Source organism: Cricetulus griseus, chromosome 6, assembly GCF_003668045.3.
Source record: "Cricetulus griseus strain 17A/GY chromosome 6, alternate assembly CriGri-PICRH-1.0, whole genome shotgun sequence".
Lineage (NCBI taxonomy): Eukaryota > Metazoa > Chordata > Mammalia > Rodentia > Cricetidae > Cricetulus > Cricetulus griseus.
The window spans coordinates 102,972,388-102,996,363 of record NC_048599.1 but is presented as its reverse complement, the minus strand read 5'-3'; the positions used below and the strand labels follow the sequence as shown (position 1 = coordinate 102,996,363).

At 43.3% G+C, this 23,976-nt stretch overlaps 1 protein-coding gene across 6 annotated transcripts in view; it reads left to right on the top strand.

Annotated features, from left to right (window-relative positions):
* LOC100774346 (rap guanine nucleotide exchange factor 4) overlaps positions 1 to 23,976 on the top strand; it is a 295,338-nt gene that overhangs the window by 205,781 nt on the left and 65,581 nt on the right. For all 6 annotated transcript variants that reach the window (XM_027420185.2, XM_027420190.2, XM_027420187.2 and 3 more), the window contains 4 exons: positions 2,388 to 2,509; positions 4,091 to 4,274; positions 22,854 to 22,938; positions 23,460 to 23,520. In XM_027420185.2, the coding sequence (XP_027275986.1) occupies positions 2,388 to 2,509; positions 4,091 to 4,274; positions 22,854 to 22,938; positions 23,460 to 23,520 (452 nt within the window). The remainder of the gene's footprint in view (positions 1 to 2,387; positions 2,510 to 4,090; positions 4,275 to 22,853; positions 22,939 to 23,459; positions 23,521 to 23,976) is intronic.

The following is a 23,976-nucleotide window of genomic DNA, read 5'->3' as shown; positions in this document are numbered from 1 at the left end:
AGGATATAGACGTAACAAATTATATGAAGCCTTTTATGGAGTTTGTTTTCTAGTAAGGTTTTATGATAGCTAAATAGTTAACCCAGAGTGGTGGGCATGCACTTGCTGAAACCAGAGTAGGACATTAGGTGACCTGCTCTATCACTGTCCATCTTATTCCTTAGAGACTGGGTCTCTCACTAAACCTGGAGCTAGGCTGGCAACCAGCAAGCCTTCAGGACCTCCTGTCTTTTCCTGTCACAGCAATAGAGTGACAAGCATGTGTCTGGTCACACCTAGATTTTTACAGTGGGAATGCAAACTCAGATAGTCATACTTGTGTGGCAGATGTCCTTACCCACTGAGCCAGCTGACCTCATCACATTTTCACTAGCTGACTATTTTCAGAGTCTGTAAGTCAATGACATCTGTAAGTCTTGTTCTGCAACTCTGGAAATTAATCTGCCTGGAATCTGTGGCTCATGCACACCATTATAGTTCTAAGGAAAGTCAAGATTTAAAACAAAGCCAACTAAACCTAAAACACATGTGTTATGTGTCCCCAGAGTTCCACCCCTTTAACCCTTTGGCTCTTTAGCTTCAAATGGACCTTAAAAATCTCACGTGGCTGGAAAGATCTTTTTCTTTGAATGTTTTGATTATTTTTTCCCTTAAGATGTGAGTTTGCTCCCCAACTATTGACTCGTGTTGGAGAAATTCCATTAAATGTGTCATGTTTGGTGACAAATACTGGAAACTGGATGTCAGAAGCTGATCTCTTCCTTGTGCCATCCTGCTGAGACTTAAACCCCTGACATGGAGGTGTTATGTCTGTTCCACACCCTATGACACAAATTACTGATTTGTTGGTGATGACCAGTGGACTCCACTGGAAGCCACGAACATGGTTTCTTCTCCTGCAGCAGTTTGAGTTATTGCCCCGCATCTGTGCTGGCAAACTCCATCCTGTTTTCATCCCATTATATGAGTGTTTCAGTATCACAGAGTTGAGGCCCCTCTAGATTCAGTATCATCGCAAAGACTACTATGCTAGAGTGGTTGACAGTCAGTTCTGAAGCGTAGGTGTCATTTAGTGGAAAAGATACCCAGGGACTGTGCTATGTGCACTAGTTGTGTATTCTGGCTCCAAAGTCCCTATGCTTTTCCTAGAAATTCAATGTTCTGAGTCATCTCTGTTGTGTGTGTGCTTTTTTTTTTTTTTCCTTTATGAGCAATCATTGAATTAAAAGCCAAATAAACTTGATTTCTATCCGTTTATAAGAACTTTTCTACTAATAGACTACAAAATTATAAGATAAATATTTGTTTATTTGGTTAGTTCAGAGTGAAGATGTAGGTGTCTCTTTGCCCTTTGAAGCTGTGATGGATGGCATGGCTGGCCTCCACAGTCCTCCCTGAGTCAGGGTCAGCGCATTCCAGGAACTCAGATTTCAGAGGTTCTAGAATATTGGACCTGGAGAAGGTCCCCAAGGCCATCACTTGTCCCTCCTTTATCTTACAGAGAAGGAAGGAAACAGAACAAGAAAGATGGCCAAAGTCACATAACTAACGAGTAGCAAATCTGCTGTTCTACCCCATAACATCTACTTCAAGATTTTTCCCAAAGTGATCCAGGACAAGGAGTCTACTTCAGTTTATGCTAGAGTTCTTCAGATTTGGCCCAGTCTCTGCTCATCCCCAGAGGCCGTCCCATTCTTAGCATGCAAAGGGAGGCAACCAATGAGTCAGGCCCAGCTGCACACAGCCATCTGCTCTGGGCCTCCCTGCCCTAGTCCACTGTCCCTTGAGATCTGTCCCTAGGGCTTCAAGACTTCACTTTCTCCCTTGTACACACACAAGGAACACCTGTCCTACTTTCTCACCTCACTCAGAGTTTCCTAATATGTAAGTGTATAATTGTGTATTTCCTAACTAATACACAAACCGACTACTCAAACCGACTCACTCTACAGGAGACATTTTTGGGACTAACACGTGAATATACAGGGAGCATCTGGTGTTGCTAGATGACAGATTCTGTAGACGTGTTAATGCTCATTACGCAGAACCTTTCGGAGAGATTTACATTGCTAATTGCTTATTTCTCCCAACACCCCTCGCACTAAGGTATTCCGGGACTAGCTCACAGTGACGGACTTAGAAGGAAGGGTAATGATTTCCCTCTACCAGCTCTTTGAGCAGCTTGCTGCTCTGTGTTCTAGTGTTCTTTTATTTACTTGACCCTGGTTAGATGGGGCAAGAGTCTAAGGCTATATACCCTACAGAGCTTTCTTTGCATTGATACCTCATATGGTGCCACACTCTTTGGAAAGTTCTCCTCTTGAAGGCTCTCTCCCCCTCTCTCTGCAAAGGGGTGACTTCCATCTTCTGTGTCTCATCTTCTTTAGACAATGCTGTGTTGGGACTGAGCTGGTAGACTGGATGATACAGCAAACGTCCTGTGTTCACTCCCGGACTCAAGCTGTTGGCATGTGGCAAGTCTTGCTAGAAGACGGTGTCCTCAACCATGGTAAGATGAGCCATAGGTTCTGGGAAAACTCTCAAGACATGTGAAGTGTATTTCTTTGGGTAAGCTATTGCTGAATTCCCAAATGGGCAAGAAAGAATTATGATCTCCTTAAGGAACCACCAAGCTAGCATCTTCATTTAGTAATACAAATGCAGTGAGCGGATGCTATTGATTGCTATGTTCCACCATTGTACCTCCCTAACTTCCGAGAATGAAGGAAAAGAAAATGAAATTGCAACCGGAGTGCATCAGCTCCAATTATGTTTATTAGTTTGCATTCATGGTTCATTGATAGTGTGATTATATTCCAAGCATTACATAGCAGTCCTGATGCAGAGGCAGAATGAAAGAGCAGTGAAATGTGTGGCCGGGCTGATGACATGAAAGTAAGTAATGAATTCAGAAACTGCCTTTTAACTATGCCACTGTCTGGGAGAGTCAATTTGTATACCCGCGGGATGACCATATTTAAAATCAGAGCTGGGCTCTGCAATTGCAGTCTCTAGTAACTGTGGCAGCTCTCGCTGAACAGAAGAGCTATTCAGAGCTGGTGTGTGACTGTCACTGAACTGCTCACACCACTTGTTTAAGACTACTTTTCTAAACATGAAAATATTCAAATCATCCATTTCATTCCTCGGCACCTGGGAATGTGGGGAAAATAATTTTGCTAGAGTTTCTCAGACTTTAGCGTGCATACCAATCACCTGGGGCTCTTGTTGAAAGCAGATTCCAACTTGCAGGTCTGGGACGGATTCTAAGCATCTTGTTTTGCACTAAGTGTCCTATGTTGCTGCTGCCACACCACTTCCATCCCTATTTGGGGGATCTGCAAGGCTCTACCACTGTTCTTTGTCTTTTGAACATCTTGACAATCCATGCTATAAAGGGACTAAATGACTTTCAGACATTTAGATGAGAGGTTCTAGCCCAGTTCACCCTCTTTTTCTATCAGAGACCTAACTCTTGTTGATCACTTGGTTAGTATGTGTGAGTCCCTGTATTTGAGTCCCCAGCTTTGCCAAAGAAAGGGAGGAAATAGCTTTCTGAAAATGGAAAATGGAAGAAAGTGAGCACAAATCCCTTCAAGGAGTCTATGGCCTAGAGCTGGCTTTGTTTATATCTTTGTACTCTTGTCAACTTTTTTTCTCCAAGTGTGGAGAGGAGTGTGTCTGATGAGTTCCATATAGCAAGAAGAGCCTAAGTTCTGACCTCCCAAAGGAAGGCCGTACTCCCAAAGCCATTCTGCAAGTGTGCCCTAACAGTGAGTTTATCAACTTGGAACACATGCCCCACACTGTAGAAAATGCCACCAAGGTGTTGTGTGCTCATTCCATAAAAGCTGGCAGGTTCTCAGGAGGCTAAATCGGGTGGGTCTAGGAGGCTGTGGCTCAAATGACTGCAGATGGGACGGTTCAGCTTCTAGCCACCCCGCCCGAGTGAGGTGGAGTTCGAAGGACTCAGGCCCTCTGCTGTATGTTGCTTGACTGTCTAGCAGGACTCCAGCCCTGTCCTCCTGCCAGAGAGCTGTGGGGCACAGCTTCAAGCCCCGGCTGACCCTTGCCTCTATGTTTCCCGCAGTGGACCAGGAACGCCACTTCCAAGACAAATATTTATTTTATCGATTTCTGGATGACGAGCATGAGGATGCCCCTTTGCCTACTGAGGAAGAGAAGAAGGAGTGTGATGAGGAACTCCAGGACACCATGCTGCTGCTGTCACAGATGGGCCCTGATGCCCACATGAGGATGATCCTGCGCAAACCGTAAGTGAGAGGGCATCTGGCTGCTGCTGCAGGCACCTCTGGGGAGGGGAGCAAGACTGGTGTCAAAAAGCCAGACCTTGCCTCAAGTCAGAGGAGGGATGACTAAGGGGTGATACTGCAATGGTGTTTGTCTCTATTGTATTTTAAACTTTGACCCCTGGCCCCCAACTCCACTTTCCACGCATGTGGGTTTAAACTATAGATCTTCAGCAGGTGACTCAGGTTATCTAACCGGAGTGGCCTTGTTAAACAACCTTTGACCAATGGTAAGCAGCGACTGTTCTGCTTCTATGACAGATTGAGGCAGCCCCTTTCCTCATAGTGATAGAGGGCAAATGTCCTCAGAAACAAAGCTCCCATGTTTGTGTTACATTAATTCATTCATCCATTTACTCTTTCATTTATTCATATTCATTTCATTTATTCATATTCATTTCATTTATTCATTCCTTCTTTGGGTAACCCTTTATCTTTTTTATCTTTTTTTAAAATTTAAATTAGATACAAGCTTGTTTTACATGTCAATCCCATTTCCGTCTCCCTTCCCTCCTCCCCTGCCCCCCACCAACCCCCTATCCTATTCCCTTACTGCTCCCCAGGGAGGGTGAGGTCTTCCATGGGGGGGTCTTCAAAGACTGTCATATCATTTGGAGCAGGGTCTAGACCCTCCTTTGTGTGTCTAGGCTGAGAGAGTATTCCTCTGTGTGGAATGGGCTTCCAAAGTCCATTTGTATACTAGGGATAAATACTGAACCACTACCAGAGGCCCCATGGACTGCCCAGGCCTCCTAACTGACATCCACATTCAGGGGGTCTGGGTTGGTCCTATGCTGGTTTCCCAGCTATCAGTCTGGGGTCCATGTGCTCCCCCTTGTTCAGGTCAACTGTTTCTGTAGGTTTCTCCAGTCTGGTCTTGACCACTTTGCTCATCACTCCTTCTTTGCAACTGGATTCCAGGAGTTCAATTCAGTGTTTAGCTGTGGGTGTCTGCTTCTACTTCCATCAGCTACTGGATGAAGGCTTTAGGATGGCATATAAGGTAGTCATCAATCTCATTATTGGGGAAGGGTATTTAAGGTAGCCTCTACACTATTGCTTAGATTCTTAGTTGGTGTCATCCTTGTAGATCTCTGGACATTTTCCTAGTGCCAGATTTCTCTTTAAGCCTTTAATGGCTCCCTCTATTATGGTATTTCTTTTCTTGCTCTCCTCTATTCTTCCCCCGACTCAATCTTCCTGCTCCCTCATGTCCTCCTCTCCCCTCCTCTCCCCTTCTCTCCCCTCCTCTCCCCCTCTTTTTCTCCTAACTCTCTCTCTCCTCCTCCCATGTTCCCAATTTGCTCAGGAGATCTTGTCCCTTTCTCCTTCTCCGGAGGACCATGTATGTCTCTCTTAGGGTCCTCCTTGTTTCCTAGCTTCTCTGGCAGTGTGGATTGTAGGCTGGTAATCCTTTGCTCTGTGTCTAAAATCCATATATGATTGAGTACATACTATGTTTGTCTTTTTGTGAGTGGGTTACCTCACTCGGGATGGTTTCTTCTAGTTCCATCCATTTGCCTGCCAATTTCAAGATTCCATTGTTTTTTTTTTTTTCTGCTGAGTAGTACTCCATTGTGTAAATGTACCACATTTTCTTTAGCCATTCTTCAGTTGAGAGGCATCTAGGTTGCTTCCAGGTTCTGGCTATTACAAATAATGCTGCTTTGAACATAGTTGAACAAATGTCCTTGTTGTATGAATGTGCATCTTTCGGGTATATGCCTAAGAATGGAATTGCTGCATCTTGTTATAGACTGATTCCCATTTTCCTGAGGAACGGCCATACTGATTTCCAAAGTGACTGTAAGAGTTTGCACTCCCACCTATAGTAGGAAATTACCAATACGGAGTCAGGTAGAAATATAAGGGTATTTAATAGGGAAAAGGCTTACTTACAGAGCGGACCAGCCAGCCGGTGGTAGTCTGTACAGCAAGAAGCAAAGAGAGACCGAAACCGAAAACGCAGTCCCCCTACTCACTCTGACCACGCCCTCACAAGCCCTCAGGTACTCCTGTAGCCAGCCCCTAAGAAGGCGTGGCTACAGCTTCCCCTACAATTCCCCTTTTAGTCTAAAAGAGGATTAAAACTTAACAGTATAAAGGTAAAATATAAGAAGATAACTATCTATTTTAACTAAACACTAAAGTCATCTGAAAGAGGTGTCCAAGCCTGAACACCTCTTTCCAAACCGAACCATAAACAATAGGAAGCTATTCCTAACAAGGTATATACACTATCCTAAGTGACAACAATGGGGAAAGGGGGCGTAGCATTTTCCAAGTTACTTTCTGCTGAAATGGGACGATGATAGTCATGTGGGGTCCTGTAGAAAGAAAATGTTAGTATCCAGTCCATGTTAGATGGGATTCACTTGATTGAAGATCTCGCTTGAAATCCTCAACTTGATTGAAGTCAGTACCCGAACCTCTGGCCGGAGTGTCAGCTGAAATGGAGCAAGTTGGATCCAGTGCAGTCGAGGAGCTGTGGCCCATTTTCTTTCCAGGGTGTCCAGGGATTGCTGTCAGGCAGGTCTTTATTGGCTGTGTGGGACTCAAACATGAACAGTTAGTAGAGAAATGTTTGCTTGTGTATGTACACATGCTAGGGAATGCAACCATGAGAGCATAACAATTATGAAAGGGTGTACACCTTGAGAGAAAGATCCAAGAAAAGACAAAGACAGTCCCCAAATTCTTTTTTTATTCTGTATTACATCAATTGGCTTCTTGATACAACACAGAAACACTAAAGCTTAGTTAAATAATGTGCTTGGATTTTAGAGGAGGAAAGCCAAATCCACCTCTAAGTCCAGCATTGGTTTAATTGAATAGGGACTAGGAAATAAAGAGAAATAGAGTTTTTTTGAGAGACAGCTGTAAAGTTTACCGTATGGCACATTCCTTCTATTTGATGGCTATAGCTATCTTTTCTTCTTAAGTATCTACCCATGTAGTGTCCTTTGTCTTCTGAAGATGAGTTTTCCTGTGAAGATAAAAGCAAAACACTTCCCTTTCCTTTGGGAGGCTTCTATTTAGTTTATAAGATATACCTTAGTAGAATACCTGTCATTTGTCCTTGTCGAGAGGTTTTTCCTTTTTCAGTCGAATCTTGATCAACTTTGATGGTATCCAAAGTGTTTCTTCTCCTGTAGAAACCAATGTAAAACCCCTACCCCAACGTAATACATGTCCTGGTTTCCATGCAGAGGTTAGTACATCTTTGAAGTATACTGGCTGATTGAGTTCAGCAGTTTTTTCCGTAGTCCAGTGTCTTTCTGTAGCTGTTTGTCCTTTTTTATTGGCATTAAGAAAGTTTAGTGTTAATAAAGCATTATGCAACCTATGTTTGGGGGGTTTAGTCTTCCAAGCTTGTTTGTTGAGCATCTCCTTAAGTGTTTTATTAGATCGCTCAACCACTGTTTGTCCTGTAGGATTGTGTGGTATACCAGTAACATGCTTTATGTTATAATATTTGAAAAATTGTTCCAATTTCGTAGAGACATATGCTGGAGCATTGTCAGTTTTTATTTGTGTAGGTATACCCATAACTGCCATCACCGCCTTCTTAGGGGCTGGCTACACCCACCAACAGTGGAGGAGTGTTCCCCTTTCTCTACACCCTCTCCAGCATAAACTGTCATTGGTGTTTTTGATTTTGGCCATTCTGACAGGAGTAAGATGGTATCTCAGAGTTGTTTTGAATTGCATTTCCCTGATGGCTAAGGATGTTGAGTACTTTCTTAAGTGTCTATCAGCCATTTTAGATTATTCTATTGAGAATTCTCTATTTAGTTCTGTACCCCACTTTTTAATTGGATTATTTGGTGTTTTGGAGACTAGCTTCTTGAGTCCTTTGTAAATTTTGGAGATCAGCCCTCTGTCAGATGTGGGGTTGGTGAATATCTTTTCCCATTCTGTGGGCTGCCGTTTTGTCTTGCTGATTGTATCCTTTGCCTTATAGAAGCTTCTCAGTTTCAGGAGGTCCCATTTATTAATTATAGATCTTAGTGTCAGTGCTACTGGTGTTATGTTCAGGAAGCAGTCTCCTGTACCAATTTGCTCAAGGGTACCTCCCACTTTCTCTTCTAAGATGTTCAGTGTAGCTGGATTTATGTTGAGGTCTTTGATCCATTTGGACTTAAGTTTTATGCATGGTGATAGATATGAATCTATCTGCAGTCTTCTACATGCCAGCATCCAGTTATGCCAGAAATATTCTTTCTTTTTTCCATTGTATAATTTTAGCTTCTTTGTCAAAAATCATGTGTTCGTAGGTGTGTGGGCTAATATCAGGGTTTTCAATTTGATTCCATTGGTCTATCTACCTGTCTATTTTTGTGCCAATACCAAGTTGTTTTCAGGACTAGAGTTTGAAGTCAGAGATAGTGTTGCCTCTGGAAGTTCCTTTATTGTACATGGTTGATTTGGCTATCCTGGGTCTTTTGTTTTTCCATATAAAGTTGAGTATTATTCTTTCAAGGTCTGTGAAGAATTGTTGGTTACCTTTTCGTGGCTTCCATTCAGTCAGTGAGGCAGCTGGAAACCCCCTTGCCTGTCACAGCTGACCACAATCCGACAATGACAAGCTTGAGATGATTAATTAGGTCAAAGAAGAGAGAGAAAAAAAGTGTTATGTTATGCTCCTGTTAGATTCCAGGCAATCTGCTAATTGCTCCATGGCATGCAAAGCACATGGCCACTCACCCTCTTTCTCAGTCATCGGGGAAACCTTTGCAGTAGAGATGGCTTGGCACTAGATTTGGAAGCCCCACACACAGGCTTATATCCTCATGCAGGAAATGAAACCTCTGTCCACCGTACAACCAGTGCCAGGCAGCTATGGAGGTCAACCCTGAGCCACTGGCTCGGCCGACCTTCCTCTATTATCAGGTCTCTGTGAGAACATTCAATTTTATGTCTGCTATGTCCACTGGGCACTTTCCAGGAGAGTGCTGTCCCTCAGACAGACTTCCCCAGCATCTGCCCCTTGGACCAGTTCACAATAGCCTCTGAGCATAGCTTTATCTCCTTCCCCCAGGATACTTTCCCTTTCACTGGCCCATACTCCAGGCAGCATGGGCTTTTTAACACATGCCATTTTTGTCACACCATGTCCTCTTTGTCCAAACTCTCTCTTGGGGCTTAATCTCCCACACAGAGCATTTCAAAGGCCTTTCCCTCATCCCAGCTGGTACTATCATCCTTAACTCTAGAACCATGGTTTTCAGCTCTTTCAGCCTCAATACCCTTTCTTCAAACAGAGATTTAATAGAAGGATCCAAAATATCAAACAGGAAAGCCAGAGCTCCACTGACCTAAGCAGGAGTAGGGTCCAAGGAGCCTGCCCAGCCAATTTTCACTCTGTCTGCCCTAAGGGATCACAGGGAGGATGGCTGAAGGCACAAGAATTCCCCAGGGCTGTGGAAAGCAGATGAATAATGCCACCAGAAACCATGTTTTCTCTCCAGTCAGACTGTCTCCTTTCCTCTTGACCCGTTCATCCATCATCGGCCCTTCATAATCTCCTGGATCCCCTTTTGTTGTTTTCCTTGCTGTCACGTTCATTCAAGCCACCATCATTTTGTGGTTCTGAGTCAGGCTGAGACAGACCCTAAGGCATTTGGAAATGTATGGGGATGTTTGGATTGTCAGAATACAAGTGGGCACAGAGGCTGTTGGCACCCACTGGGCAGAGGTGAAGACCAAAGGATACTAGAGGCATTCAAGGTCAAGGAACCCTGCCACGTTTGTGCTGCAAACATCTCTCATCCTATAATGGACAAGGTAGTGTGTGTTAGCATTCTATACCTTGGAGAGCGGGGGAGAGGGGTCCCTAGTCAGGCTTTGTCCCTGTCTGTTAAGGTTTCTATTAATGTGAAAAGATACAATGACCACAGCAACTCTTACAAAGGAAAACATTTAATTTAATTTAATTGGGGTGTCTTACAGTTTTAGAGGTTTAGTCCATTATCATCATGGTGGGATCCATCATCTTGCAAGCAGACATAGTGCTAGAGAAGGAGCTGAGAATTCTGCATCTTGATCCTCAGTCAACAGGAAGTGCACGGTGTCACTGGGCATAGCTTGAACATAGGAGACTTCCAAGCCCACTCTCCAGTGACATACTTCCTCTAACAAGGCTATACTTATTCCAACAAAAACCATACCTCCTAATAGTGTCACTCTCTATCTTGGCTATCTTGGGCAACATGGCAAGTTTCGGACCAGTTTGGGTTACATATGGAGGTCTTGTCTCAAAAAACAAAACAAAACAAAACAAAAAATAAAGATCCACTGATATTCCAAGATACATCATTTTGGAGATTTTCTTTCCATCTTTCCAGATAGTTTGTTGTTGTTGTTTTTAACTTGCCAATCGTTAGGATTAGACTGGCAATTCTCTTTTCGACTTATATATTTTCTTCCTATTTGAATGACAGTTCCTAAGGGATGGGAAAGTGAAAAATAAGGAATGTAATTTTGTGACATAGACACTCAAGTCACTCTCTCTCACACACACACACACACACACACACACACACACACACACACACACACCACCACCCTGATTTTTGGTTAGTTGTTTTTAAATTTTCTACTAATCTTTGGATTACTAGAAAATTGTTTCTATTTAAGAGGAAAGAAAAGAAGCCAATTTGGTCAAGAACCACCAGCACCCGGCACATGGGTTCCTGAAGGGAATTCTGTGTGATGAAGCGCTTTGCTCTTGGAGACTGAGGCCACATCCATAAGTCCTGAGGTAGTTGGCTCCTTATGGCCCAAACTGCCGAGTCACTGAGAAGTGCGGAGCTGTGGCATGCATTGGCTCCATGTCAGCTGGGCCAAGACCCCAGTTTTTGAACTCAGCACAGCTGCATTTATAATAGTCACCACTGCCATCGAGGTTGCAGAACTCTGATAATTACTGGGAAAGAAATAACACAATATTCTTTGATGAGAAGATTACTTTGAGAATTTGATTGTATAATGAAGATGTTGCTTTGAAAGGTACTTCCCATTGTTCCGAGGCTGAGACTTGCTAGCTTAAAAAAAAAAAGTGTCACTTGTTTTGACAGGCTACTTAGAAAAATTCTCTGTTTATTACATTAACTGCAGCATTTTAACTGTCAAACTATGAAAGAATGTTCTGCAGTTGAAAAAACAGAATAGAGCTTCAGGGGGAATTTTTTGGCACACTCTTGTTGCTATTGGTATTGAAAGAAAAAACATACATTCTGAATGTGAAATTAGCTTTTTATGTGTGGCAGCCAGAGTGACTCACAACGCCCATGGTGGTTGCGCAGGTGTGGACCTGGGTGGCATTTGGGGGCAAATGCTACAGAACAGTGACAGGTTGATGGTGCTGTTGTTGTAGCATTGAGACAGGGCCATCAAACACAAATGAACTCTCGGAGCTTATTGTTTTGACTTTGCTTTGTTTATAAGTCTGAACACAGGAGGTTACTCTACACACATAGACATAGCAGAGATGCTCACATGCAGAAGTGGGCATTTGGGTACATTTGGGTATACTTAAGCAGGCACTTTGAATAGGAAGCCATGGCCAAAAGATACAGAGGTGACCAGGTAAGTACAATATTGTAAAAGCTGAAGCCACCTAGATACAAAGTGGCTTCACAGACACAGGGCTCTCCTGCCATCAAGCCTTCTAGCTCCTTCAGGGAGAGAGGCATCGTGCCCCACTCTTTATTACATTGGTCTCAAGAAGGCCTGCCTTCAGTGGGAGGTAAATGAAGATCTCATTCTAGATCTGCAGTTCTGAAACTTCTAAATCCTAGAAGCATAAGTGGTTGAAAAAGAAAGAAGTCCATTGAGCCTGGAAAGAGGTGGGGTGGGGGAGGGGGAGTGGGAACAGCCAGGAAAATTAGATTGTCATATCAAAAATTTTTAGCAAGTTCTGGAGTCTTCCAAATGGGCCTGAAACTCAGAGACTTTTAATTCACTTATTTTATGTGATCAGTGAAATGTTTTAGGCACCTGAGTCTGGAAAGGAAATGAGCACTGGGAAGAAGCTAGGGCTGTTCACCCCTGCCCATTGATGGCTCTGATACCCAACAGCCCTTCGGACTGAATGCTCTATACATTTGTTAGAGGGACCTCAAGGGACTGTGTATTTCTTCTTAATTAGCAAAACTTGTCCTTTGAAATATTTATTATTACTATTATTATTATTGTGTGTGTGTGTGTGTTTGTGCGTGCACGTGTGTGGTGTGTTCAAGTGCCGGCAGAAGCCAGCAGCGGGGATTGGATTCTCTGTGGGTTGCCTGGTGTGGTACTAGGAACTTTACTGGGGTCTGGGTCAGCAGTTCTGTAGCTGCACAAATACACTTTAGGGTTCCTAGTAAGATTAGCTCCTAGTAAGACTAATCACTTCTCTTGTTCAAGCTAATCTATTTTTTGTAGAAAATTTGGAAACTACTAGGAGTTTCAAAAGAATGCATTTCACCTGCAATCCTGTCTCCCAGATATAAAATTACTATAACTTTTTGGGACCTAGATCTCTTGTGGTTTTCAGGTTTTTTGTTTGTTTGGTTGGTTTTTGGTGTCTCCTCCTCCTCCTCCTCCTCCTCCTCCTCCTCCTCCTCCTCCTCCTCCTTCTCCTCCTCCTCCTCCTCCTCTTCTTCTTCTTCTTCTTCTTCTTCTTCTTCTTCTTCTCCTTCTTTTTCAATAAATGGTACAAGGGTCTTTAGGGCTGGGATTTTTACAGTGTGGAATGTGCTATCTGACCCCCGAATGTCCTTGCATGATTCGTTTTGCGATGGGTGAATGTGTGGGTTGCATCTCTGCATTTTAGGAGCAACAAAGGCTATTGTTGCCTCAGTGCTCTTTCTCTCAGAGCACAGAAGGAACTTCCAGCCAGGCAGGGGCATAAGCATAGGGTGGGCCAGAGACGTGCTGAGAAAATAGAGAGCTGTCCGATGCCTAAGAAGGACTCAGACCTGGAGCAGAGTTAAGCCTTAGTCAGATAAAAGGAGGCCAGCTATGCCATCTTTGGACATGAGAAGGAACTTACAGCCCTTTCGGGGCACCGTGGAAGAGTGTGAAGGGGAGGTGGCCAGTGTGCCATGTATGAACTTCTCTGAAGCTGAATTCCCTGATGACTGTAGAGAATGGACTAGAGGGGCCAAGACTGAGAACAGCTAGATGTTGGTGCAAGAATAAAATTAATGGTTTTTGGAGAATTTAATGATACCATTTGAAATACGTGCATGCAATCCAAGAGCCTGCCAAATAACTTGTCAGTAATATGGAGCATGAGAGCCAGGATTCTATTCTCACAGATTTGCCATTAACGCATCCAACATCTCTTGGGTACAAATCTCAAAGAATTTAATAATGCCTGCTAACCCTCTCCCTGCTTTCCAGGGGCTTGTAAATGGAAACACAAATGCAATTGTATTTAATGATAGGCAGCATTTATTAAGTGCCTGTGTGCTAGGCACTGGGATAAATAACTCTTTAATTCAATTCTCTCAACCAACTATGAGGTAGTTAACATAGTTCCCACCTTATAGATTAGGAAACAGAAGCTTAGGCAAAGGCAGTCGCCTGTGGTTATCCAGATCATGATGGATTATGAATTTGATCCAGATGTCTAACTCTGAAGCTGTGTTCCACCTGCCATGGTCCTAAAGGGACTCAGAATGACTTTGTAGGCTATGTTTGGTGCATCGGTAAAGAAAGAGGTCATGGAAATCAGATTTTAAAGTAGTTATTACAAGGTTACCTCATCTCATTAAATCATTCCTCTATAAATCTGAAATATGAGCATAACATAGTCAATAAATTATTACTGTATAGAATAGAACTTAAGTGTACCATCTACTGCAGAGAGAGTGTTCTACTTTGAGAGATGTCCCGATGAGTACTCAGTCCATAAAGGGTGATTATAATAATGGATATTATTCTTTCCTCATATGCTTTGGGAGCCTGTAATTCTCTTATGTGTGCCTTGTGCACTAAGCTCGGCTCTGTATTGTCAGTAGCAGAGTCCACATGGTTATGTGGGTGTAACATTGTCAAAACTGATTCCACAGAAATGAAATGCTTTACGATTAGTGTTTCCAGATTAAATATAGGATGCCTGACTAAATTTAGATTTCAGATAAGCAATGCTTTCTTGAAACTATATGTGTTTCGTGCATTTCTTTGAGGCAGAGTTTCACTATGTAGAGCAGGATGCCTGCCTGCCTCTGTCTCTGGAGTGCTGGGACTAACAAGGTACACAACCATGCCTGGCGTTCATGCATCATTTTGTATGCTAAAACTGGTGCCTGGCTTGGGATTATTAATTGGCTTGTCTTCACAGCTGTCTAGAAGAGGTGCTGGAAAAGTTAGGTAAGAAGACAAACCACAGCTGGGAGGAACCACCTTACTCCACCAGAGCCACACACAAGACTTAGTGACTCATATTTGAATAGCACTATGTAGTTTTTACATGGTGACCTCACATCCTTCATCCATTTGAAGCATTAAATAATTCTGTAAACTCTGCTTGGCTAATTATGACTTTCTGTGTGCAGAAGAAGAAATTGAGCTGAATGGATGTTGAATGCTTTTCTTGTTTTATTCTTTCCCTCCTACAATGCTGCTTCAGGTTTCTCCTTTCTAGTAGAGTTAATGAATTAGGATGAAATGACCAAAGAAGAGGAAGAGGACAAAAATGGGATAATTCAACTATCCCTGACAAGAACTGAGAAAGAAGTAAAGCTAACAATGTATCCCTATTGCACCTTGCATTTTTTAGAGTGTGAGCTTTGCCATCTGATGCTATCCTAATTGGTTTGTCCTCCTCCACTTAATACTTGCCTTTTTCAAAGGAAAATCGCAATAGTTTTACTTCTTAAAGAGTTTAATGTTAGGGCCTGGAGAGATGACCCAGTGGTTAAGAGGACTTACTGCTCTTATAGAGTGCTAAGATTTAGTTCTCATCCATTCATGGTGACCCACAACTGCCTGTAACTCCAGTTGCAGCAGTCCTGACACTCCCTTCTGGGTTTCTTGGGCACTGGGTACCAGGAATGTACCACATGGTACATACACACATGCAGGTGCACATACACACATGCAGGAACTCACCCATACACGGAAGACAAAAAGAAACAATTCTTTCTTTTTTAAATTGTAGAATATCCTTGTAAGACATGTTTGCTAGAAAAAATTAGGCATATTCTGTTCCTGAGCTCAGCCAGACACCTTGTCCTAAAAGCACTTGGGGTTCAGAGTCTCTGACCTTTGGGACTGGGGCCCCAAGTCTTACAGGATGCCATCCTTTCTCACAAACCGAAAGCTTTTGCTATTGGCTGATAGTTTGCATTTATTTCTAATCTCATGAAGAAGCACAAAGCCCCACTGTATAGGCTTTCCAGGTAGAATGGAAGATAGCTATTTGCATCTAGCAAACTTCTCCATGGTTAAGGTGACAGCGTGGCAGCTGGGCAGGCCGCTTCTCTGATAGTCACAGGGAATGTGCCTGACATGTATGAAGAAGGGCATTGGGAGGGGAAAAAACAAACAACAACAAGCTGTTTCTCTAGACACGGGCACAGATCCCTACCACACTTCCTTTTAAGGGGATTGGAAGAACTAAATATATGGTCTCAGGAGCACCAGAAAGTGATGGGAGGTTAAAACATACTTGGAAGTATCGCACCAGGTGAATTGTGGTGAAGTCCTCCATCAGAAATAAACATCCCTCCAGAGGTTAACAAAACACCTTTTGAAATTTAGAAACTTAAACACGAGTTATGCTTGTATTTATAATGTTGACTTCTCTTAGTATTGGCCACGCAAATCAGGGTCTACCAGATGGCAGGTCTATTGGAACAAGTTTATTCACTTTCTTGACTACATATAGTACCCCAAGTCATGCCATGCCTATGTGCCACTTAGTAGAATGGTCAATCCCTCCTTTTATCCACACCCCACTAACCGAGGAACTCTGTCTCTGACCTTGATAAATTCCTTGATAAAACGGTATTTACCAGCAGCATCCAATATCATCCAAGCCCTCCCATCCTTTAATGTATAAACTGCTTCTCCCTCCATCCCCATTTATTATCTTGTCTGTAACTAGACATTGCTGCCAGAATGCAGCCCTTGCAGAAACTAGGCCTTTCCACAGCGGGATCCAACAAATCCACATCAATGTGGCACCACGCAGGTTTGTAAAAAAAGCAGGGATGCCTAACATCTCTCCCTGTGTCACCTGGAGAAGGACAAGTAAAGACCAGGTACATTCACCAGCTGCCACTCAGAACATCCGGAGAGTCAATTCACTTCCCCAGCCTTGTAGGTTCCTCTTCTGAAGGTCCATGGGAGTTATCTCCTCCCCCCTCTCACCCTGTTTCCTTTTCCTCTTGAAAGCCAAATTGCCTTCAGTCCTTGGGACCCTTTCATGGCCGTTTGAACAGGCTGTGGGCTGATTTATAGGATTGCTTCTCCATTTTCCCTCCTGTCACCCCCATAAAGACCAAAGCATGAAAGGTGCCTAATGCCACTGTTTGCTACGAGAGACCCGCTTTTAAAAATATGACTTTGTTCAGTGGTTGTGGTAGGGAAGATTTGGTCTTAGATGTTCTTGGGTGTTCTTTGAGGGCTTGAGGCAGATCAAGAAGGGTACCTCCATCTGAAAGCAAGAGTGGAGAGATGAACATTCCTGAAAACGCTAGATGGCACAGCAGCTCTGAGCTGGTGGCCTTTGGGAGCAGCCAGGTGTGTTGCTGTTATTCCTACAGCCGAGATTGAGATGCACTCAAGCTAGGAGAGGGATTCACATTTTGATTTGCTTATTGGGGTACAGGTCGACTAGACTGACTGTAGCTCCATCTGGCCTTCTCCCTAGTATTTACCTCAACTGTCAATCCTAATGACATGTTGAGGCCCCAGGGGGACAGGGTCCTGGCAAATCACTTATGAATTTTTTTTTATCACTTTGTGAATTGTGAATAGACATGTTTTTGAAAAAGTAAGTCTCCTCACGCCCTGCAGCATTGACTTGTCTCACCTTGTTACAGCACATGCTGTAAACAGGACCAAAGAGCTCCTGGCAGCCTAGGTCTATTGCCAAATGGCAGCGGCCTGCCCTGTCATTTCATTGAACACTTCAAACCTAAGAACTGTTTTTGTTATTACTGTAATGCTTTTCTTTTTCTTCCCATTCATTTGAAAGCTAGCCTATGTTTAAGCATTGTTTGATTTGGTTTCAAAGCCCCCCCCCCGGCTTTTCACCACAGTATCTGGTCAGCACCCTGCAGAAGACATTATTTCCATGAGTTGGTTGCTGAAGATAAATGACTAGGGCTATGATGGGGAATGTCTTGAATGCTGTGAATATATGTTTCTTTATTGGTTGATGAATAAACCAATATTGGCCAGTAGCCAGGCAGGAAGTATAGGTGGGGCTACCAGACTAGGAGAATTCAGGGAAGAAGAAGACAGAGGGGGAACAGCAAGGGAGATTCTTTGTAGCTGCTGAGGAAGCAAGAGGTCTGGGCATTCTTGGGTAAGCCAAGACTACATGGAGATACATAGATTAATAGAAATGGGTTAATAATTAAGAAAGAGCTAGCCAATAAGAAGCCTGAGCCATTGGCCAAACAGTTTATAATTAATATAACCCTCTGTGTGTTTATTTGATACTAACCAGCTTCAGAACCAGGTGGGATCAAAAATTCCATCTACAGGGCTGGGGCAGGTTGCCACATGGGTGTCTGTATTCCAATGGTGCCCTATGAGAGCCTCTCCTGAAAGCAATAGGTAGATCTTTCTACTAGGCTTCTTCCCAGCAGTTTCTGCTTTATGAGAGGTATATGGGGTCAAAGAGGTTAACACCTCTATTTCCCATTTATTGCTAAAATAAAGAGAATTTCTCCTGTCTGAAGCTGTTTCACACACTGCCTGGGACAACCACTGATCCTTTCTCAACTGTGTGTGTCTCTAAAATCATTAGCTCTGTCTTCCTTTCCCAGGCTCCATCAGCCACCCTGAGAATCCTCTTTGGATGTCACCTCAGAGAGCAGATTTTCTTTCCATGATAAACCCTGCCACTGTCTCCTGCTCATGTGGTAGATGAAGGCTAGCAAGGGACCAGAGTCCAGTTGATCTGTGTATGGGACAGTTAATGAACTACTGAGACCCACCCCTTACAAGCTCACACAGAGCTTGTCATCTATGCCACCGTTTATCTCCCATGGCAGTGTCTTCTGTGGGTGTCAGGCTCCAGAGCTTCCAGTCTTACTCTGTCTGTTTCTATCTGCTTCCCACTATCCAAGAATTCCAGAAACCTGGTAAAGCTCACAGTGAGGTGTGGTGGTGACACCTATTTTTTCCTTACTAGGCCTTTCATACCACAGACGAAATCCTGGCCAAAAAGGCTTCTAGCCCAACAGGTGCTGTTTACCTGGTCACCTCCATCCACATTCCTCCTCACATTCACTTTGATGCAGAGGAACTGGCTGCATGTCATAATTCTATAGATATGCATTTTTCTGTCATTTGTGGGAAAGGATCAATTGATCCATCTAATTTCCTCCCTCTCCTGAGAATTAAGGTATCTCCTTCTGTCCATGGAGGATATGTCCTAAGATGCTCCATGGATACTTGAAATTGTGGATGGTACCCAACTCTGTGTGTGTGTGTGTGTGTGTGTGTGTGTGTGTGTGTGTGTGTGTGAGAGAGAGAGAGAGAGAGAGAGAGAGAGAGAGAGAGAGAGAGAGTGGGGTACTATCCTCCACACACGCACACACAAAAATAGGATTTAGTACATAAATTAGATATAATAAAGTAAAGGTAAAACAATCAGAATAATTTTCTATGAGTTATTTGAAATTCATAAGTTATTTACTTCTGGAATTTTCCATCTGATAATGTTTGACATCAACTGACTGCAGGTATGTGGAATTACAGAAAGCAAAAGCACAGATAAGGAAGTCAGCTGTTACAGTTTGTCATGGTGTAAATCAAACTGAAATGTGCAGTAGACACCTTGTATTAGTCAGTGGGACGACCACAAAGCACAAAGCCCTCAGGCCACAGGACAAGAACTGCTCCGTGGCTCCGCTGAATTTCAAGAACTCCGTCCTATCAGCTGTGATGAAAACTTGCCCTTAAAATTATGCCATCCTGCCTTTGTGCTGTATTCCCCGTATACGCAGTGCTTCCTTTGCTTTATTCACGTGACGGTTAACAGCAGTCCCATGCAGTATTCACATTGCAGATGCAGAAAGAAGCCACTAGACTAGTAGGCGACTAGAAAGCTCATAGGTTAGACCTCAGTGCCAGTTTCTGCTTCTAGCCTAGTGCACAATGCCTTTTCAACACAGCTTCTCTTGAGAGGAGTGCGGGGTTAGGAACAGTTAAGCAGACAGCACTCCTCAGAAAAGGTTGCAAATTACCACAGACTTGGAAGGGCAAAGAAGCCTCCTCAGTAGATGGAGCTGCAGGAAGTCTTAGGCACATGAAGTGTGGTGTGCTTGAGGAAATGAAGAGGCATGCAGACGGCTGGGGCAGACAGCACAGCTATCTTGAAAGATTGACAGCGAGCATTGACAGATGACTTCAGAACAGTAAATCAAGACCAGGCCTTAAAGAGCCTTGGTGGATGCTAAAGAAGTTCTGGAAGCTGGGATGTGAGACCCAGGGAGCCCCTTGAGGTCAGGAGAGAATGCTGTCTGGAGATGAGTTAGGTCACGGGGCTACAGATGGGAGCTGGAACCTTTCTCGGGGAGAGTGAATGGAGCAGATCCTTGGTGCCAGAGCACACTGAAGAACAGACAGACAGGGAAAGGTGTTTAGGGAAGCAGGGGGTGGGGGAGGAGCCTGGGGGGGTCGGTGAAGAGAACTCAAGTAGGCCCCTGGTGTAGGACACTAAACAAATAGAGCTCGTTTCAAAAATAGACTGAGTGTCATCATCTTTACCTCTTCCCACACAGATCCTAAGACTAATTGGAATGGCTCAACATGGGCAGATTTTGAGTGTATTTCGTCTAGAATATGTTTGATATTCTAGATAAAACGCAATTATTTTTACTGTAATGAGATTTGTAAGTTCTAAAGACGTATTTAAATCTAAATAATCTAATGTATTAAATTGACTCATTTAAATAAATTTTAAAATTCTAAATTTTAAAAAGGCATCTGAATCTAGCAATAATGATTTTGTATTGCCACTGTATAAATATTCCTAAACACCCAGAGATCTGCTCTCCTAGCTTCAATATTGAATCAGTCGAGGCTTTAGAACTGGCTTTAACACTTGTAAACCTTTCTTTTTGAGGTCGTGCCACCACCTTCCACTCAATCCACACCTAGGAGGTGAGGCGGTTCAGTCACTCCTTTTGCTTTAGGCAAGCATCTAGGAGCAACTGTGCTATTTGCAACTGATGTCAAGAAGCTCAAACAGCAGGGCTGCTCCTCAAACTGGAGAGCTGTAATCCTATTATGTCTACCTGAGCTTTCCCCCATGGTGGCCTCTATGGCTGTAGATGCATGGAGGTGACTTGATTGACTTTTAAATCCCTGAGGGTACTCGTTTCAAAATCCCCACATGTAAGTCAAGTAGTAAATTGGGCACTTGCTATGAGGGCCAGGCTCCTTTGGCACCCCTGTGGCCCCAGCTTCTCCTCAGTGTCTCTTAAGGGTCTGTACTTTCTAGGTGACCCCACTAAGTGCTAGACTGGTGTGCCATTGTGTCCGTCAGTGATGATCCTTAGCAGGAAATTAATGTGGCTGGCATCTCCCAAATCCTGTATTTTGTATTTTTGCAGTCCGGATTAATAAACAGGTCTCCCTTTGAGTCTATGTAACAAGGACATGGTATTCTTCTGTTCAGGTCAAAGCTGTCCTTATGAAGGTCATGTGCAAGTTATGATTTTTCCTTCCCCAGCTGTCTCCAAGTGAGCCTGCCACTTACCGATTTCATCATATTTGTAATGCAGTTCTGAACACTCCACAACTGACTTAAGTTCCAGATGTAAATGACTGGATTAAATACCATACTCTACTTTAAGTTTGTTGCACTTTGGTTTGAGTCTTGGGAAACATGTTGCTGGGTTTTGTTTCCCACTTACACAAATAACTATATCAGTACTGTAACATCCACTGCTTCCCATAAATCTCTCATCTCTTTCAAGAAGGAATCATCTCTGGTTTTTCAATGGAATATCAAAGGGATGGTGTCTTAGTTACTTTTATATTGCTGTGATGAAACACAATACCAACACAATTTTAAAAAGAAAGATTTTATTGGGGCTTACAGTTTCAGAGGGGTAGAGTCCATGGCCATCATGACTGGGAGCATGGCACCAGGCAGGCAATCATGGCACTGGAGCAGTAGCTGAGAGCTCACATCTTGAGACAAATCTACAAGGCAGAGAAGGCTAACTGGGAATGGAATGGGCTTTGAAAACCTCAAACCCACCCCCAACGATGCATCTCTTCCAACAAGGTCACACCTCCTCATCCTTCCCGAACAGTTCCACCCACTGGAGACCAAGCATTCAAATATATGAGACTGTAGGTGCCATTCTCATTCAACCCCACAGATGGCGTCAGTGTACACACTGTTTCTCTGCTAACTTCCTGGCCTTCTCCGAATTAATAACCCAGCTTTAATTTTCAAGAACATGTTAGTCAGGCTTCCTTATATTGTAGTGAACAATAAAAAACCAAATTACTGATTAATCTTATCTCTTATTATTAATGTTATTGAATGCCATTAGTGGCTCTGAAATAATTTTAGATACAAAAGGCAGTTAGGACTTTATTCCGTTTTCTTCTATTAAAAATGATCCCCTACTCCATACATCAGAAGTGTGTTACTAACTTTATATAGTAGTAAGCTTTAGAATTAAAAAAAAAAAAACAGTAACACAAATCATTAACCCTTTGTGGACAGTGGTTGCCCATAGAACAGAGTTTCAGATATATGGACGTATTTCCCTTTCCTTCTCTTAGAAATCCCAGACACTATGATTTACCTGTTTTTCACCCCATGGACATACCTTCTTAGGGTTGGGTAAGAAATCATTCCATATTGGAGTCCTCTGGGGAGCATCAAGCATAACCTAGAACAGTAAGAGCAGCAGGGTTACCCTTCTGTTAGGCTAAGATACTACACCAGAGTTCAAGGAATGTGAATCCATTGTCAAGTTGATCAACCAAGTGTCCCTAGTGTTAAAGAGGCAAGTTTTATCATTATTGATTAAGGGTGCAATAAAGAGTAGTGTTTTATACAGTTATCTGCAAAGTGCCAGGTAAGTTAACCAATGACCATGTAGAGTTGCTCTTCCCCTGAGACAGGAGGGCAAGGGAGCCTGAACATGCAACTCCTACCATATACTCTTTCCATATGCCAGTGAATACACTTATGTCTAGTCTCTTTGGGGGTATTGTGGCACAATATCTCCCTCAGTCAATACCTCTCCATGTAGAATAACCCCCAGAAGATGTTGCTGACTACTGGATCCATTTCCTTATTTGAAGCTTGTGTACCAACATGTTTCATTGTTGTCTTTGTAGACCTGGCCAGAGGACTGTGGATGACCTAGAGATTATCTATGATGAGCTCCTTCATATCAAAGCCTTATCCCATCTTTCTACTACAGTAAGTATCTCTTACTCAAGTTGTGGTGCGTGAGCATACATTCAAGCAAACACTGTACACACAAACGAAAAATAAATTTTAAAAAAGTCACAGAACAATGACAAAAAAAAAAGAAAACCAGTAACTGAGCCTAAGAAATTACTCAGCATGGGTGTAGGTACAAACCCAAGGACCTGAATTCCAGTAACCCACATGGTGGAAGGAGAGAACAAACTCTCACCAGTCGTTCCCTGACCTCCCCATGTTCACCATGGCATACAGTCACCCCACAAAATAAATAAATGTCACCAAGGGGCTGCCTGGTGGGAATTTGCTGTAAGCTTTCCTATTGTTTTAGTATGGATGTTGAGATCCCAGCGGCAAGTCTAGTGAAAGTAGCTCTGGATGACAGGAATTTGTATAAACAAGGTGAGAGGAACAGCTTTGAGGTGAGCCTGGGAACCACAGCTAACAGGCACCCACACAAAACACAAGTCCTTATCCCTTACTTCACCTTCCTACATTCTTCCTTTTCCTTCTAGGTGAAAAGGGAATTAGCCGGTGTTCTCATTTTTGAGTCTCATGCCAAAGGAGGAACTGTGTGTAAGTGAGAGCCCTAATGAAGCACTGTGCCTGCCCGAACCGCCTGCTCTTCAAGGTCAATGCCACACTCTCCCTGTTGGCTCCAACCTGGAAGGATGTCTCGTGGCACTTGTGCTTTTCTGGATCTGTGACTATTCCAGCTTGTGCCCATTAATCTGAAGTTTGGTGGTTTTGCAGCACTTGCCTGTTTGAGCCTCCTGGCTCTCTATCCAACTGGTTCAACAGTGTCTAAAATGGGTGGGATGAAGTCTCTGCTCTACTGACCGGGCTGTGGGTGGTAGCTTCCATGGTGACTTCATTTCAACTTGTGGATTTAAAAGCACTAATCCGGGACTGGGTGATAGTTTAGTTAGCGGAGCTCTTGCCTAGCATGTGGGAAACAGTCCCTAGGTCACTATTCAGGAACTACATGACCCTGGGGAATGAGAGGGTGTAATTGGAAGGGTGGTTCATGCC